Source organism: Hemitrygon akajei, chromosome 10 (genome assembly GCF_048418815.1).
Source record: "Hemitrygon akajei chromosome 10, sHemAka1.3, whole genome shotgun sequence".
Classification (NCBI taxonomy): Eukaryota; Metazoa; Chordata; class Chondrichthyes; order Myliobatiformes; family Dasyatidae; genus Hemitrygon; species Hemitrygon akajei.
The window spans coordinates 155,468,775-155,487,264 of NC_133133.1; the positions used below are offsets into that span (position 1 = coordinate 155,468,775).

General features: G+C 39.3%; 1 protein-coding gene across 5 annotated transcripts in view; it reads right to left on the minus strand.

Moving 5' to 3' along the window:
* The window catches only part of immp2l (inner mitochondrial membrane peptidase subunit 2), a 505,123-nt gene that overhangs the window by 450,432 nt on the left and 36,201 nt on the right, over window positions 1-18,490 (minus strand). The window contains exon 4 of one of the 5 annotated variants that reach the window (XM_073059451.1): window positions 7,088-7,170. The exons of the other annotated variants lie outside the window; for them this stretch is intronic. Within the exon in view, the coding sequence (XP_072915552.1) occupies window positions 7,158-7,170 (13 nt within the window). The 3' untranslated portion in view covers window positions 7,088-7,157. Of the gene's footprint in view, window positions 1-7,087; window positions 7,171-18,490 lie in introns of those variants that run through there. 5 annotated transcript variants of the gene reach the window in all.

Genomic DNA, 18,490 nt, shown 5'->3' on the forward strand with positions numbered 1-18,490 from the left:
AACATATAGCAGTTTGATTTACTTTAATGCACACCATATAGTTTTATCATTGGTAAAACAATGGTGTTAAAATAGAAGTATTGAGATAATAGGATACATTTTTGTTGACAATGATGAATATTGAACAACAATAAATTCATGTGTATAAATTTAAATGCCTTTGATATTTATGATGTCAGCATCTTAATACAACCATTTACTCATTAATCTGTGAACATTTTCCCCACAGGCAGTTAATCAATTTAACTGCCTCTTTTAACTAAAGCCACTGAGAACATATGAAAGAAGCTTAAATTATTTCCCTGATTCAATAGCTGCATTTAAAACCATTCTTGAAAATAGTTAAAATAAATTTCCTGCTTCCTACTATAATTTTTCACATTTTATTACTTTGTTTACCAAGCAACTTTCTGGTTCACCACATTCATCAACAATCTTGACTTTCTATTCACTCTTGTGAATGAAAATTGCTTTTAAGCCAAAGCAGTTGACCCAGATCACTATTCCCAAGAGATGGTTCTGAATATAAACTAAATTCGTAACAATAGTTTCCAAGGCAGAAAGGAGTGATGAGACAGAGAAAGAGAGAGAGTAAGAATCAATATAGAGAAGATAAAAGCAGGTTCAATCATAAGGAACTGATTAAAAATTTGATTCCCAGTTATAAAACTTATAACTTGCATAGAAGCACAGAGGCAACTAAGGTCAAATAATGCAGATGCTGAAAATCTGATATAAAAACAGGGAATATTTGAGCTTCTCAGCAGGTCCAATAGCCTTGGTGAAAGAGGCACAGAGTTAACACTTCAGGTCAATGACCAATGATTTTCTGTTTGCTGACTGAAGAAGATGATTAATTTATTTATGAAAATCCTGTAATTTCAATCACAGACTATATAAAAACACTATCAATGTATATCACACAACATGTGAACATGGTGCTATCAATGACAAGGTCATACTGAACGAATACCTGAAAATGTTGAATGATACATCAGTGCAGATCTCATCATCTTTTGATTACAGCTTTGCTGAGACTACTGTTCAAAATATCACACTAAAGCCGCGTGAGAATAATGATTACCAACCACTGATGCATTTTAACACTACATTTTAATTTTCCATTTTAAATTTTAATAATCCAACCTGCGACATGGTTCTAGACAACAATTTCCAAAACTCACTTGTCAATCTCAATGCTATGTAATATTAAATGTAATCTTATGATTAGAGTCACAGGGACAAAGCTGGAAACAGGCCCTTTAGTCTGCCAAGTTTGCACCACTCAGCAACCACCATTCACACTAATCATATACTAATCAGTGTTGGCGTGTGGCTAAGTGGTTAAGGCATTCATCTAGTTATCTGAAGGTCGATAGTTCGAGCCTTGGCTGAGGCTGCGTGTGCATCCTTGAGCAAGGCACTTTAACTACACATTGCTCTGTGACAACAGCGGTGCCAAGCTGTATGGGTCCTAATGCCCTTCCCTTGGACAACATTGGTGGCGTGGAGAGGGGAGACTTGCAGCTTGGGCAACTGCCGGTCTTCCATACAAAAAAAACCTTGCCCAGGCTTATGCCCTGGAAACTTTCCAAGGTGCAAATCCATGGTCTATCAAGACTAACGGAGGCCTACTAATCAGTACTGTATTTAATTTTTATCCCAACATTCTCAAAAATTTAACCCCTCATTACCACCCCACCATATCATCTACTCAGTAGGGGCAGGTTATAATCATCAATTAACTTCACAACCCACATGTTCCAGGAATGTAGGAGGAAACTGATGAATCCAGAGTAAATCCACATGGTAGCAGGAAGTACCTCCAAACTTCATACATTCAGCACTAGAGAGCAGGATTGAACTGAGGTCTCCGGGACTATGAGGCAGAAGTTCTACAAGCTGCACACTGTGCTTCCAAATTCTCAAACGAGAGTCACTATTAGACACTTTTCACTGTAAACTTCTAAATACATCTCTTTTCAATTATTCTCACTGCAATCTGAAGCATGCAATTTCCCTTCAAGCAATGTTCTTTTAAATCAACTTTATGACCTACAGATTTCATGATCTTCTGAGGGGCTCAGCAAACTTACCCCTCAAGCAAGCAGGGATGGTACATTTAAGCAGATGAAGTTTCACCGCCATTGCCATAAGTAAAGTGGATTGGGTGGGGGGGGAGCGGGGATTATCCAAGCCAGGCTGAAATGCAGAGGGATGAGGGCCCCCTCTACCTAGCATCTCATTAGCTAATGTGCAGTTGCTGGAGAACAAAATAGAAGACCCAAGGGCAAGATTGCTGTATCAAAGGGAAATAAGGAATTGTTGTGTTCTGTGTTTTACTGATACATGGCTTATTCCGAGTATACCAGATATAGCAATACAGCTTCTCGATACACAGGATTTACCAAACTGCTGATTCAAAAAAGGCAAAAGATGGAGCTGTGCGCTTCCTGTAATCTCTCTGTGGTGCTCCGATGTGACAGTTTTGACAAACTCTTATTCCCCCAACCTTGAATACCTAATGATCAAATGCCGACTATTCTATTTACCAAGACAGTTCTCCTTCATGATTGGGACTGCAGTTTAAATACCACCATCAGCCGACTGTAATCAGGCACTTCAGATACCACATGGTGCTGTCACCAAACAAGAAACAGTCCACCTTGACACATTTCAAATCATAGTTGAGGATTTCAATCAGGTTTCCTTAAAGAAATCTCTGCCCAATAATTATCAGCATATAACCTGTAGCACCAGAGGTCCCAACAGACTAGACACTAAGATACTAAGATAAGGAATACCATAACTGCACTTCGGGAGATCTGAACAATTGGCTATACTTCTCCTCCCTGCATAAAGACTAAGAGTCTAAAGACATATAGAGTCTAAAGAGCAAGGACAACAAAGAGGAGGTTGCAGGAAACAGAGCAGTGGCTACAGGATTGTTTCAAGTCAGTGGACTGGGCCATGTTCAAGGACTCATCTGTGGACCTGAATGCATAAATGACAGTTGTCACAGAACATACAAAACAATCATCCAGAGTCTTCCCCAACCAGAAGCCCTGGATGAACCATGTGATCCACAATCTGCTGAGGGCCTGATTAGAGGCATTCAAGCCTGCCAACTAAGGAAGTTACAAGAGGTCCAGGTTCGATCTCTGGAAAGCCATTTCATGGGTGAAGTGGCAATTCTGGACTAAACTTAAAGCATAGAAGAATACAGCACAGGAACAGGCCATTTGGTCCACAACATTATTCCAAACCAGCTAAAAAAGTAAATCAAAAACATCCAAAACTAATCCCTCCTACCTACACTATGTCCATATCCAGCCATCTTCCTTACATCCATATGCCATTCCAAACATCTCTTAAAAGCCTCTAATGTATAATGTATTTGCCTCTACAACCACACCAGGCAGCACTTTCCAGGCAACTCTCTGAGTAAAAAAACTTACCCTCACATCCCCCCTAAATCTACCCCTTCTCACCTACTCCCTCTAAACTTGAATCAATAAATGAAACTCAACAGCTGAGGTGGTTTGAATGCTATCACCTCTTAGAAAGTGAAATCAAGCAACATAGGTGACAACAGGGCTTCACTTCCAAATGAGCTCAATGCCTTCTATGCTCATTTTGACAGTCATAGAACGGAGGAACCATCACAAACTCCCTCAGCACCTGATGATCTGGTGATTTAAGTCTCTAAGGCCAATGTGAGAGCATCCTTCAAGAAGGTGAACCCACAGAAAGCATCCATCCCTGATGTGGTACCTGGCTGAGTACTAAAGACCTGTGCTGATCAACTGGCTGAAGTGTTCCCTAAAATCTTTAACCTCTTGCTTTGGCAGACTAAGGTACCCACCTGCTTCAAGCAGGCTTCACTTATATCGACACCTCAGAAGAACATGGTAACTGTCTCAATGACTATCATCCAGTAGCACTTACATCAACCGTGATGATGTGTTTTGAGAGGTTGATGATTAAACATCAACTCCTGGCAAGCACACACCATATTTAAGTTTGCCGATTACACCACTGAATAGGCCAAATCAAAGGTGTTCACAAATCAGCATATAGGAGAGATTGAAATTTGGCTGAGTGTTGCCACAGCAACCTCTTACTCAATGTCAGCAAGACCAAGAAGCTTATTACTGAATTCAAGAGAAGGACACCAGAGATCCACGAGCCACTCCTCATCGGGTTATCAGAGGTGGAGACAGTCAGGAGCCAAAAGTTCCTCTGTATTGTTATTTCAGAGGACTTGTTCTAGGCCCAACATATAAATGCAATTACAAAGAAAGCTTGGCAACACTTCTACTTCCTTAGGAGTTTGTATAGATTCAGCATGATATCTAAAACTTTCTATACAGTGAATACATGGTGGAGAGTATATTGACTGACTGCATCACAGCTTGGTTTGGAAGCACCAACGCTCTTGAACGGAAAATCCTACAAAAAGTGGTGGATACAGTCCAGTCTATCAGAAGTAAAGCCTACCCTGCCATTGAAAGCATCTATACAGAGCACTGTTGCAGGAATGCATCATCCACTATCAGGGACCCCCCCCCCCCCCCCCATTTATATCTAGGTCATGCTTTCTTCTCACTACTGCTATCAGGAAAGTGGTACAAGAGCCTCGGGACTTACACCACCAGGTTCAGGAACAGTTCTTACCCCTCAGCCATCAGACTCCTGATCCAGAGGGGATAGCTTCACTCACCCTATCACTGAACTACAGACTCATTTTCAAGGACTCTTTGTCTCATGTTCTTGATATTTATTGTTTATTTATTATTATTTCTTTTGTAATTCCACAGTTTTTTGTCTTTTGCATACTAGTTGTTCACCCTGTTCGTGCAGTCTTTCATTAATTCTATTATGGTTATTGGATTTATTGAGTATGCCTGTAAGGGTTGTATGTATATGGTGACTCATATAAACTTCGATCATAAATTTACTTTGAACTTGGAAACGTAATTACCATATGGATAAAATCTGCTGCAGAATAGTAAATGCCAAAGCTTTAAGCAGCTATCTTCCATGTAAAGATCGTCGAAAAACTGTGGGAAATACAGACTTATAAACCATTTCCTTAACACCTTCAAAGATGTAATTCTTTAGATGAAAGATAGAAAATGATTTAATGATCTAAATACATCAAACTGATCAATTTGTTAGTATCCTTTGGTTCAACTTCTGGTTTAAGCCTGGTCAAGTGTACAACTTCACAACTTGAGGCAGCATTTAACATTAATTGTCAATATTCTTCTTCATTCCTCATTCCTCCTCATTATCTATTCATTAGAATTCACCCAGTGCTTATGTAATGTGGCTCACTTAACCCATGTTAACACACCAAGTCCATCAGGCGTATATCTCAAGTTGACCTGGCTTCTATTCAACAACTTTGATATTTCTTGTAAAAGTTAGACCTAAGATTTTCAAGATAATTTGCAAAAAGGATTAGTTTCTTAATACATTGTATTTCATAAACGGAAGAAATTTCCCTTGGCACGCTTTCAGTAAGCTTCAAAAGTACAGACAGGACAGGAAGGGTGAATCGTTTCAGAACTTTAAAATTCATACAGCAAACTAAATGGTCAAGTGAGAATTTTAATTTAGTTTGTGCAATTATTTCTACAATTGAATTACATTTTTGAACAAACAGACAACAGTTAATGCTGCTAACCCCATCCTGCAGTCTTAATGTTGCTTGTATAGAATGTGAGTGTGTTTTCCCACTCTCACATTCCCAGGTGTTCCAGTTTGCTTCAACATATGAAAGACATGCAGACTGTCTCATCAATTGGTTGCTGTAAGTTTCCCTAATGTGGAATCAATGGGAAATGATTGGCAGGTGGGAGAGAATAATTCACAAGGAAATGAAAGTTGAAACATCAGAACACTTCAACATATCTGCAGCTTTTGTCCAAGTTTCTCTGGCCAACATCTGGAAAACATTAACGTATGGATGCAGTTTTTGTTTCAGTTGTCAAGCACAACATTGTGAACCACAGTGATGTAATGGAGTAACAACAGCTCCTGCTCAGTGCAAAGATCAACAAGAGAATGGTGTGCAGATAGAAGAGGATAAAAGTAAACCTTGATCATTGTGGATGAGAAGAGTTGTAAGTAAGGGAAGAAGAAAGATGAACTTGTGGAAGTCATAGTTGGAAGAGATGCATACGCTGTTGGCCCAAAGCTCGAGGGATCAGAATCAGACTCAGGTTTATTATCACAATATATGTCATGAAATGTGTTGTTTTGTAGCAGCAATACAATGTAAGACATAAAAATAGACTATAACTTACAATGAAAATAAATAAATAAATAAATAAATAAATAGATAGATAATGTGAAAGACGAATAGTGAGGTAGTATTCATGGACCATTCAGAAATCTTACGCCTCACAGTGGGAACATTCAACAACAATGAGGCATGACAAATGAAATCCTGCAGTTCTCTCCTTCACCTTTTTGGTTTTCAACATCTCTTCAACCCACTTCACTTTTATCTATTATGTCCCCATCATTTTGGAACAAAACTGATTGGACATAATGGATAAAAATCTTGCTAATTATTCTGTGCTCAGATCTTAATAATGAGCAAATGTGAAAGTAAGATTAACCATTAAACTTAACTTGGCACATAAACAAGGAAAATAAACAAGATCCTCTCCCTCTTATGCAATGTCTCAGATGTGTATTAAAAGATGATATATACATACACCTGTTGGAATCTCTCAGAAGGATGCCTTAATTCTGCACTGGTTTTCTAGGAGAATTAACTGATTTTGACAGCTGGATTTCACTAACATGTTGTGTGCCAAGCTCTTAAAAATACACCTTCTAAGGCAGTCTCTCACAATTTAAAATGACTTACATTCTGTGTTTGTGCCTAATGAGGTCAATGTGGAAACCTCAGATTTTTGGCCAAGGCCTGTAGTCTAAAAGGTGGTAAATTCCTTCCATTAAAAATATTCTGCAGTTCCCAAGACCATGCTGAATATTGCATCTCACCTTCAAGTTGTCCTGGGCCAGAGATTCCTGAGAGTCAGTGGCGTGTTGCATTTCTTCGAGGAACTTTTTAATTTTTTTCCCTCTATTCACCACTAATTTCTTCCCATGATGGAGTTTGCAACAAAGTGCCTGTTTCAGCAGTGCTGCCTGAAACAAGTAAACAGGCTGCTTGAGAGAGCAACTAATGAAAATGAGGCTGGACAGAAAAATGGCACATATTCTTCATGTGCTGTACCATTTTCTATGTTCTATGACTAAAGAAATATAACATAAGGAAACCAAGAAGTATTTAAATATATGACTTTACCAAAGGAGCTTTTTTTAAATTCTTGAATTGGCATGTGGCAATGTGTCAGAATAAAAAGGCCACAATTTATTGAGTGAATTGTCCATTTTAGTTTCTGACAAAACTGGATTAGTAGCATCACAATGAGAGATGGAAAACTGTTCCCACCATGTGTGCCAAGCATCATCCAGAAAGGCAAATATATTCAGAAAATTATACCCAATTTTATTATTGATTAAAATGAGATTGATGGCATACCTCAGCATTATAATTTTTTTTCCCACAAAAAAATTTCCTCCCCCTCCCTTCTTCCCTACTCTGGCCTTTTACTTTTTCTCGCCTGCTTATCACCTCCCCTTGGGTTCCCTCCTCCTTCCCTTTCTCCTTTCCTATCAGATTCCTTCTTCTCCAGGCCTTTACCTTTCTCACCTGCCTGGCTTCACTTACCACCTTCCAGCTAGCATCCTGCCCCACCCGCCACATTTTTATTCTGACACCTTCTCCTTTCCCTTCCAGTCCTGAAGAAGGGACTTGGCCTCAAATGCCGATTGTTTCATTTCCATAGATGCTGCCTGACCTGTTGAGTTCCTCCAGCATTTTGCATGTGTTGCTTTGGATTTCCAACAACTGTCATGAGATAACATTGAAGACCTAATGACTCAAATGAATCACTTGTAATACTTTCTGTTAAAAGACAAAAATGTGAACACATACTGGCTCTAACTTCTGGATACTGGAAAATATTTGTGGCTTTTTATAGACATTTCACACCAGCCAAGGATTGTTTCAACTGAAGATACTAACTTCTCAGCTATTGTAATGTATTTCAATATCAATGAACGTGTTTGATTTCCAGCTGTTGCATTGTCTGTCTATGCAACAATGTTGAGGAACTATTTCCATAGTAAACAACTTCAAAGATCTGCAGCAGGTATCCTTCTAATCCCAAAACTGACTGCTCCAAACTAAAATCAGTTCTTGAGAAAAGAAACAGCATGAAGAAAATAAACTGAATTTTAGGAAACTATCTGCAGTAATAAATGTTACGGGTCAACGTTTCTGTGAGCGTCACTTTAAACGCCTAGACAGGGTGGGTGGATGACGTCAGTATAACGAAATGAGGACAGATTACTGGGACATTCGAGAGAGAAAGAGTTAAGACTTTGGAGCTCGCTACAGTAATAGGTGAAGTTTGATACTTTCCCATGCCCAAAGGATTGGGTTGATTAGTGGCACACAGTGCATATTGGATACGTGACTGTCACTTTGTACGATCCATACGTGGATTCCTGGAGTACTCTGTGGTAAGGAGTATTCCGTGACTGTCACTTTGTGATATCTCTACATGGATATTAAAACTCTACTCATCGGCTGAGATCTTCTGTGACTGTTACCTTGTTTTCCTAGCGTGGAACCTTTGGAATACTTCATGGACGCCTGGTCGTTACATTTTAATGTGGATTTACAAGTTTCTCCTCTCACCTATTCCATGGATGACTGGAACTTTCTAGTTTGCCATCTTAAGACTTTAAGAACTGTCCCTAAACCCGATGGTTTGGGAGCCACAAATGCATAACATTGTTAACTTCTGTTTAGCAGAGTAGTTTGTGTAACCTTCTGTACTTTGGGTAGATACTAATAAAAAATATTTGTTTAACATTAAAACTTGACTCAGGTTGTGGTCTATTGCTGCTGGTGCCTAACATAAAGTAATCATATTTTATTGAATCGGCAAAGTGCAATCATTTAAAAGTATGCCATTAATGCAGTTCTACTAACTGGTTAATTCAATTTGCTTAGTTTATAGAATGCCAGGAAGCCTTTGTTATCATTAAAAGAAACCCACATTTAATAACTATACTCTTACCAGATGACAACTTTATAGAATCAGGTTTGGGTGCTAATTCAGTAACACATGAGAAAATGAAAAGGGTTTAAGGTGTTCAAGATTTATGAAAATTATTTTGCAGCCAAGGGAGATTGCTGCTATATGGATAGTTCGAATTTAAATAATTACCTAAATGGAAATACTGTCTTATGAATCTCAATGACTAAGAATAATTTTCCCTCTTGTCACTACTTAATTATAGCGTATATATAGTATACACCAGATTTCTATGGGCAACTCTGTATCAGTCAATGAGGCTGAATAATTAAATTAAACAGTGAAGTTTTGTGTAAAGAGCCTCCAAATCCTATATTTCAAGGAACTACCTTCCTTTGATTGGGACACTATGCTATAGTCTCTTTTAGAAATTTTATTTCTTCTTTTATTTGATAGTTTCACTTACATGCTTCAAATTAGATCACTTATGCAGTGGTCCCCAACCACTGGGCCCCGAGGAAACGATATGATTTAGCAATATGAAATGATATGGGTCAGCTGCACCTTTCCTCATTCCCTGTCATGACCACTGTTGAACTTGAACGCACGCGAGGTCATTACCAATGTGAGGTCATCATCATTAACCTACAACTACTTGATGAGTAAAAAACAATCGTCACTTGAGGGTTTCTTTGGAAGAGGTGGTAGGGGACATAAAAGGCCTAACGATGATGATAACTCAGAGACAGCTGAGGCCGAGACTTCAAAAAAAGAGAAAGCTTCCTTCAACAGAAAATACGATGAGTTATACATAAAATATGGCTTTAGTGCGACCGGTGGCTCGCATGCTCCAAGCCCCCTGTGTGTTATATGTGGAGACAAGCTGTCTAATAAGGCAATGAAGCCCTCAAAACGGCTTCGGCATTTTGAGGCTAAGCACCCTGCACTTAAGACAAACCGTTGAGTTTTTTGAGCAGAAAAAACGTGAGTAAGTGGGACAGAAGCAAGTGCTGACGGCCACCACCTACATAAATGCTGCTGCTCTGAGAGCGTCGTACTTAGTGGCTAGCCGTATCGCTAAGGCTAAGAAGCCTTTCACTGTTGGTGAAGAATTGATTCTGCCTGCTGCCAAGAACATGTGCCGTGAACTGTTGGGAGAAGCTGCAGCTAACAAGATGGCACAGGTTTCTCTTTTAGCTACCATAGTTTCAAGGAGAATCGATGACATAGCAGAGGACATCGAAGCACAGCTGTTGAAACGGCTTAACGAGTCACTATGGTATGCTATCCAGGTCGACGAGTCTACCGATGTCAACAACAAGGCAATACTGCTTTGTTGCATATATATATGTGCGATATATATTTCAAGACGATGTGCACGAGGCTTTGTTGTGTGCACTGCCGCTGCTAACTAACACAACTGGGGCAGAACTATTCAAGTCTTGAATGACTACATGTCAGGCAAACTGGACTGGTCATTCTGTGTTGGAATATGCACAGACAGGGCTGCAGCTATGACTGGGCGGCTGTCTGGTTTCACTACCCGAGTCAAAGAGGTTGCTCCTGAATTCCAGTCTACACACAGTACACAGGGAAATGCTGGCTAGCCAAAGAATGTCACCTGATCTTAACAGTGTATTGAGTAATGTTGTTGAAGTTATCAATCACATCAAAGCAAAAGCTCTTAACTCACATCTGTTTGAGCAGCTTTGCGAGGAAATGGATGCAAAGTACAAACGCCTTCTCTTACACATTGAAGTCAGGTGGCTATCAAGGGGGAGAGCCCTGGCCAGGATTTTTGAGTTAGGAGAGCCGCTACAGAGATTTCTTTCAGGAAAAAAGTCGTCACTGGCAGCACACTTTAGTGACAAGGAGTGGACAGCAAAACTCACTTACCTGTGTGACATCTTCAACCTGCTCAATGAACTCAATTTGTCACTTCAGGGGAGAATGACAACAGTCTTCAAGTTGGCAGATAAAGTGCCCGCTTTCAAAGCCAAACTGGAACTGTGGGAACGGTGAGTGGACAGGGGCATAACAGACATGTTCCCAACATTAGCTGGGATTTTGGGAGAGACTGAGGCTGCGCCATCCTTCTCACAGCTGGTGCGTGATCACCTATCTTCGCTGTCAACAGAATTCAAGCGTTACTTCCCAACCATAAATGACCCAAGACCTGCAAAGGAATGGGTCCGTGACTCATTTGTGAATGTCCCCGGTGAATCATCCATGTCAGCACGGGAAGATGATCAACTCCTTGAGCTTGCAAATGACGGTGGGTTGAAAAGTATGTTTGACAGTACATCTCTGCCAGCATTCTGGATCAAAGTCAAGGCTGAGTATCCTGAGATAGCCACGAAAGCACTGAAAACGTTGCTTCCATTTCCAACATCATATCTCTGCGAAGCGGGGTTTTCTGCAATGAATGCAACAAAAACTAAATTGCAGAATAGACTGGACATAAGGAACCCCCTTTGAGTATTGCTGTCTCCCATCATCCCTTGATGGGACCGTCTTGTTGCAGGGAAACAAGCCCAGGGTTCCCATTGATGCAGCGATATTGATGTGTTGCAATGATTTTATATGTTCATACGTGGGAAAAATGAGCTGTGTGTTTAATATCCAAACGTTACTTAAAATGTTATGATGCCATTGACTTATAAGTGTCTTATAATTAACTTATCACTATATTCATGCGAGGAAAATATGTGCTGTGTGTTTAATATTAAATTCATTAGATAAACCCTTTTGGAAACAAAATTGAGTACATTGGCCACTTGTAAGTGACTTATAGTTGACTTATCACCTATATTCTGGTCATGATTAACACTCCCCACCCCTTCCATTGGCCGGTCCGCAAGAATATTGTCAATATTAAACTGGTCAGTGGTGCAAAAAAGGTTGGTGACCCCTGTCTTACTGTCATGTAGCAACCAAGCCCAATTACTGTCACTTACAAATCATTCAATATAATATCCCACATTTGACACATTATGACATAGTCATTGACAATCAGCACAGATGCACTTCAAGGAAGCATACTTGGCCCATTGGTCTACTCTCTCTACATTCATGACTATGTGGCTAAACACAGTTCAATGCCAGAGAACACCACTATTGTTGGTAAAGTATCAGATGGTGAGATAGTTCACAACAACCTCACTCAACATCTGCAAGACCAAGGAGTTCAGAAAAGGGAAGACAGGAAAACACACACCAGTCATCATTGAGGGTCCGTGGTGGAAAGGGTGAGTAGCTTTAAGGTCCTGGATGTCGATATCTTGGAAGAGCTGTCCTGAGCCCAACGTACTGATGCAATCATAAAGAAAGCACAGCTACAGCTCTATTTCATTAGGGTTTGATATATGGTATGTCACCAAACACTCTTGCAAATTTCAATAGATGTATACAAGAAAGCATTCTGGCTGGTTATATCACAGCCTGGTATGGAGTATCCAATGCACAGGATAGCAAAAAGCTGTGGATGGTTGTAGACTCACCTAGCTCCATCAAGAGAACAAACTGCCATCAAGGACATCTTCAAGAGGCAGTGTCTCAAGAAGGAGGCTTCCATAATGAAGGACTCTAATCACCTGGGGCATTCCCTCTTCTCATTCCTACCAGTGGGGAGGAGGTACAGGAGCTTGAAGACATAGTCAATAACTTAAGAGCCAGTTTTTCTCCTCCAACATCAGATTTCTGAACAGTCCATGATCCTATGAATACTACTTTATCTTTTGCATATTTATTTTGTAATTTATAATAATTTTGTAAATTAATATCTTTGCATTGTATGGCTGCCACAAAACACCACTTCACATTATATAAGTCAGTGATAACAAACCTATTTTTATTCTGTTGTTTTGAGTCAATTAAACTGATTGCTTTGAATATATTTTTACAAAATCTGTGGCTACATTGAGCATATCTGCATTCCAGGTAGTGACCTATGTAACTGCTAAGCTCAATTTCTTTGTAACTTACTGAGCTAGAAGCATGATATGAGTTACTTTATGCATAAATTCTGTGAGAAATGTACAGAAAGTAGATATTTTACCAGATAAAAATGCGCTAGCAATTCATCCTTTTCAAAAACTAAATCCCATTCCAAGAATCAATTTTTTAAAAATGACTCAGAAAATTGTTAGCAATTAAATCAGTAAGTAGGAAATATAATTCCTTGGCTCCAGGAGAATACTTTATATTTTGTTCTTGCCCAGAAGGAAAGCATACAATGTAACGGCTGAATCTGACTGCTGTTAACAGTTGTTAAGTATATCCCATTCTACATAAAACTTGAATAACGGTTTATCTGTGCACAATTCATATTAATCATAGAACGAATATTTTTATTGAGAGGAACAAGGATTAGATTGCTTCACTATTATTCCGGACTGACCTCCAGGCAGCACACTGGTGTAGTTAATTGCAGAAATACAACACTAGTGATTCAAATTTCCAGTATTACTATTACAACTGGCTCAGTAAAAAATTGATGCAAGCTATTCTACTTCCACCAGTTGCCACTAAATATGATGAAAACTTCAGGTAAGTGTAATCAGGACTAGTGAATTTAAAATGTAGACAAAACAACTTTCTGGCAGTTTTATGTGTTTTAATATTTTAAAATGCTGTGTTATATTTATTCTTTGCTTTCTTTTCTTCTCATCTTCAATCCAAAATCCTTATTTCATTTTTTTACATTTGATTAATACCTGATGTATAATATCTGATTATGACTCATGAGTCATTCAGTTGAGTATTCTTCAATTTGGCATGTACATTATATATTCCTTGAATGACTTACGTACCTAGTGAAAACATGTCACAGTTCAGAAGCCAATAAAAATTTTGTAACAGCTTTGAGAATGGCAAAGGTCACTTCTTTGCAACTAATGATAGAATCTGAACCTATACTCCTTTTGAATAATAGCATTGACAAATTGCAAGATTAATTCTAACCACCAAGAACTCACATTATGAGAAAACCCCCAAGTAATCAGGGTTTGTTTTGTTCTGAGAACAGGGCTTGGATAGTTCCACAAATGAAGGTTCTTTGGTTATGAATAGTTTATCAAATTGATAAAGGCAAATTGTTTCTACAGTGAAACGTTCAAAAGCCAGAAGACAGAACATAAGGTACATAAAGCTTTTTGTCTCAAAAAGGCAGCAGAACAAATACTGAAGAAGCCTTTTAAAGGATGTGTCATGGTTGAATTCAAGAGATAAAGAGCAATTCTTCAAAAGAGAAAAACTGAAAGGTCTTGTGAGATACTGGGAAGACAAAGTTCAATTATGAAATTAAACAGTGATGAATTGTACTGAATGTATTTTTCACTTGGTTTTTTTTTTAAACTTGATAAATCTACAGAATTATTAAAATTTGTGCTCTTCCACAATTCACATCTGTGGATCTGAATTAATACACCATGGTTATCACAAATTTTATTAAAACAGTTGTGGACGAGTGTGTCCCAGAGGACACAGGAAACAGTTGAGGCCAGTTCATTGGCTATATTTAAGAGGAAGTTAGATATGGCCTTTGTGGCTAAAGGGATCGGGGGTATGGAGAGAAAGCAGGTACAGGGTTCTGAGTTGGATGATCAGCCATGATCATACTGAATGGCAGTGCAGGCTCGAAGGGCCGAATGGCCTACTCCTGCACCTATTTTCTATGTTTCTATGTCCCCAAAAAATCATTCAGAATCTTCCCCAACCAGAAGCCTTGGATAAACCATGAGATTCGCAATCTGCTAAGAGCCAAATCAGAGGCATTCAAGTCCGGTGATCAAGAATGTTACAAGAGGTCCAGGTACGATCTCCGGAAAGCCACGTCATGTGCTAAGTGGCAATTCCAGACTAAACTTCAATCAACAAAGGATGCTTAACATCTGTAACAGGGCTTGAACGCTATCGCCTCTTTGAAAGATAAAATCAAGCAACATAGGTGACAACACAGCTTTGCTTCTAGAGAAGGTCAACACTTTCTATGCTCGCTCTGACATCAAAACATGGAGGAACAATCACAAACTCCCAAGCTCCAATGATCCTGTGATTTCAGTCTCTGAGACAGACACACAAGCAGCCTTCAGGAGGGTGAGCCCACAAAAAGCATCATGCCCAAACAAGGTACCTTGTCAAGTACTAAAGACCTTTGTTGATCAACTGGCTGCAGTATTCACTGATATCTTTAACATCTCACTTCAGCAGTCTGAGGTACCCACCTGCTTCAAGCAGACCTCGCTTATACTGGTACCTCAGAAAAATGTTGTAACCTGTCTCAATGACTATTGTCCACTATCACTAATATCCACAGTGATGAAGTGTTTTGAGAGGTCGGTGATGAAACATATTAACTCCTGCCTGAGAAGCAACATGGATCCACTCCAATTTGCTGATCAACAGGTCCACAGCAGAGGACATCTCATTGGGTCTTCACTCAACCCTGGAACATCTGGACAGCAAGAGGCATATATCAGGATGCTCCTCGTCAACTACAGTTCAGCATTCAATACAATCATCCCCTCAAAGCTACCGTAGATTCCGTACTACAGAGCGCACCTGATTAAAAGCCGCAGGCTCTAATTTTAGAAAGAAAATCAATTTTGTACTTGTACAAGCCGCACCGGATTTTAAGCCGCAGGTGTCCCACGTTGTAATATGAGATATTTACACAGAAAGATATTACACATGAGGATTTTTTAACTTTTAATTAAATCCGTATGGTAACATAAACAAATACATATTGCAAATGCTTTTTTTTGAACCGTGCCTGTAACACGGCTACTTTTAAATATACATACGTATCGGTAACACACAAATTACGTTGCGTATACTTTTTTACTGAACAGTGCACGAACAACATTCCAATATCTCCTAACGACTGGTAAAAATATATATATACTGCAGCCTATCAGGAAAAGTTATTGATCGCCTTTAACTTAAAAGCAGCATTCTCGCGCGGGTCTAATGCGCTCGCCCCCACCTTCCCATTTATCGCAAACCGGTATTTCCCACAAGACGCGGCGAAACCGGATGTGACGTCATAGCATCCCGGGATGTAGTACAGAAAACAAATATAGTTAAAACACTTCTAACTTTAACTAGAAAATACTAACAAATGAATTACTAAGCGAAAATATTATAAACTAAATAACTGCCATAAAGGCAGCACAATGCTTTTCTTCGAGTGTTTTCCATGTTGATGAGGGTGAGTACAAATGACTGATTTACAATAATTTAATTGTGAAAGTGCGCTTGATTTATCGTACAATTTCATTGGACCTCTGTGTACTACTCATCAATTTTATTGGTCTACTGTTACGAGGCAAAATGTTTTTGGCGGCATGAAAAAAACCATGCATTAGCCGCACCGTAGTAAAAGCCGCAGTGTTCAAAGCTGTTCAAAGCGTGGGAAAAAAGTAGCGGCTTATAATCCGGCATCTACGGTAATCAATAAACTTCAAGACCCAGGCCTCAGAGCCTCCATGTGCAATAGAATCCTTAATTTCCTCACTTGCAGACCCCAGTCAGTTTGGATTGGCAACGACATCTCCTCCACGATCTCCATCAGCACATGTGCACCACAAGGCTATATGCTTAGACCCTGCTCTATTCACTTTACACCTATGTCTGTGTGGCTAAGCAAATTTGAAAATGACACCACTGCCATAAGCCAAATCAAAGGTGGTTAGCATATAGAAGGGAGATTGAAAATCTGGCTGAGTGGTACCACAATAACAACTGCACATGGTCAGCAAGACCAAAAGCTGATTATTAACCTCAGGAGAAAATCAGAAGTCCATGAGCCACTCCACATTGGGGGATCAGAGGTGGAGAGGATCAGCAACTATAAATTCCTCAGTGTTATCATCTTGGAGGACCTGTCCTGGGCCCAGGACGTAAGCGGAATTATGAAGAAAGCACAGCAGCAGTCCTACTTCCTTAGGAGATTGTGAAGATTTAGCATGACATCTCAAACTTTGACAAACTTCTAGAAAGGTGTGGTGGAAAACATATTGACGAACTGCAAAAGATTGAAAACACTAATGCCCTTGAAAAGAAAATCCTACAAAAAGTAGTGGATACAGCCCAGTCCATAATGGGTAAAGCCCACTCCACCTTTGAGCACATCTATACGTAGCGTTGTCGCAGTAAGTCGGTATCCAACATTAGAGACCTCCACCACCTAGGTCATGCTCTGTTCTTGCTGCTGCTATCAGGAAGAAGGTACAGGAGCCACAGAGCTCAGACCACCAGAATGAGGAACAATTATTAGCCCACAGCCATCAGGCTCTTGGACAAACTTCACTCAGCTTCACTTGCCCAATCTCTTAAAAGTTCCCACAACCTATGGACTCACTTTCAAAGACTCTTCATCTCATGTTCTTGTATTTATTGCTTATTTATTATTATTTCTTCCTTTTTTGTAGTTACAGTTTGTCGTCTTTGGTACACTTGTTGATCACCAAGTTGGTGTGGTCTTTCACTGATTCTACTATGGATTTATTGAGTATGCCTGCAAGTAAATGAATCTCAGGGTTGCATATGTTGATATATACGGATTTTGATTAAAAATACACTTGGAACTTTTTATATATTTTGAACAAAGTTTAAAAAAGCTTCTTGATAACTTAAATTATAATATTTGGTTAATGAAATATACTGCAAACAGATTTATTTAAATAAGCATTTCGACAGTACTAGCTACTTAGCTACAAGAAGTATGTATGAGTCCTACGCCTTTCTATTCTGTACTTTATGTTTTGAGCTCCAGAGCTTCTGAAATCATTAGCAAAGTACCAAGAAATGGACAGATGGTCTCTTGCATATGAATGGAGATAAATATCAGAGGACTAGTCATCCAGGGTCTGCCTCCACAACTCAGAGCTGAAGAATAATAAAGCATGGAAACAGGCCCTACACCCCAGCTCAATCCATGCCTAACCAAGATATTCATCCAAGATAATCCCATTTATAAATGTTTGGTTCATATCACTCCAAAACTTCCCTATCCATGTACCTGTCCACATAACCTTTAACTGTTGGTACTGTACCCACCCTAGCAACTTCTTCTAGAAGCGTATTCCATACACTCATATCCTCTAGTTTTTGATTCCCTTTCCCTGAGAAAAGAGCATGATAATATACACCTCTATAAGGTCACCCCTTCATCTTCTACACACCACAAAATAAGGCGTTACCCTGCCTAATCTTTTCCTATAACTCAGTTCTGTCAACATTTTCATAACTTCTTTGCACTCTTTGTAGCTTAATAACATATTTCCTTAATAGTTTAACCAAAACTGTATAGAATACTCCATGTATGACCTTGCCAAAGTCTTGTACAACTGCAA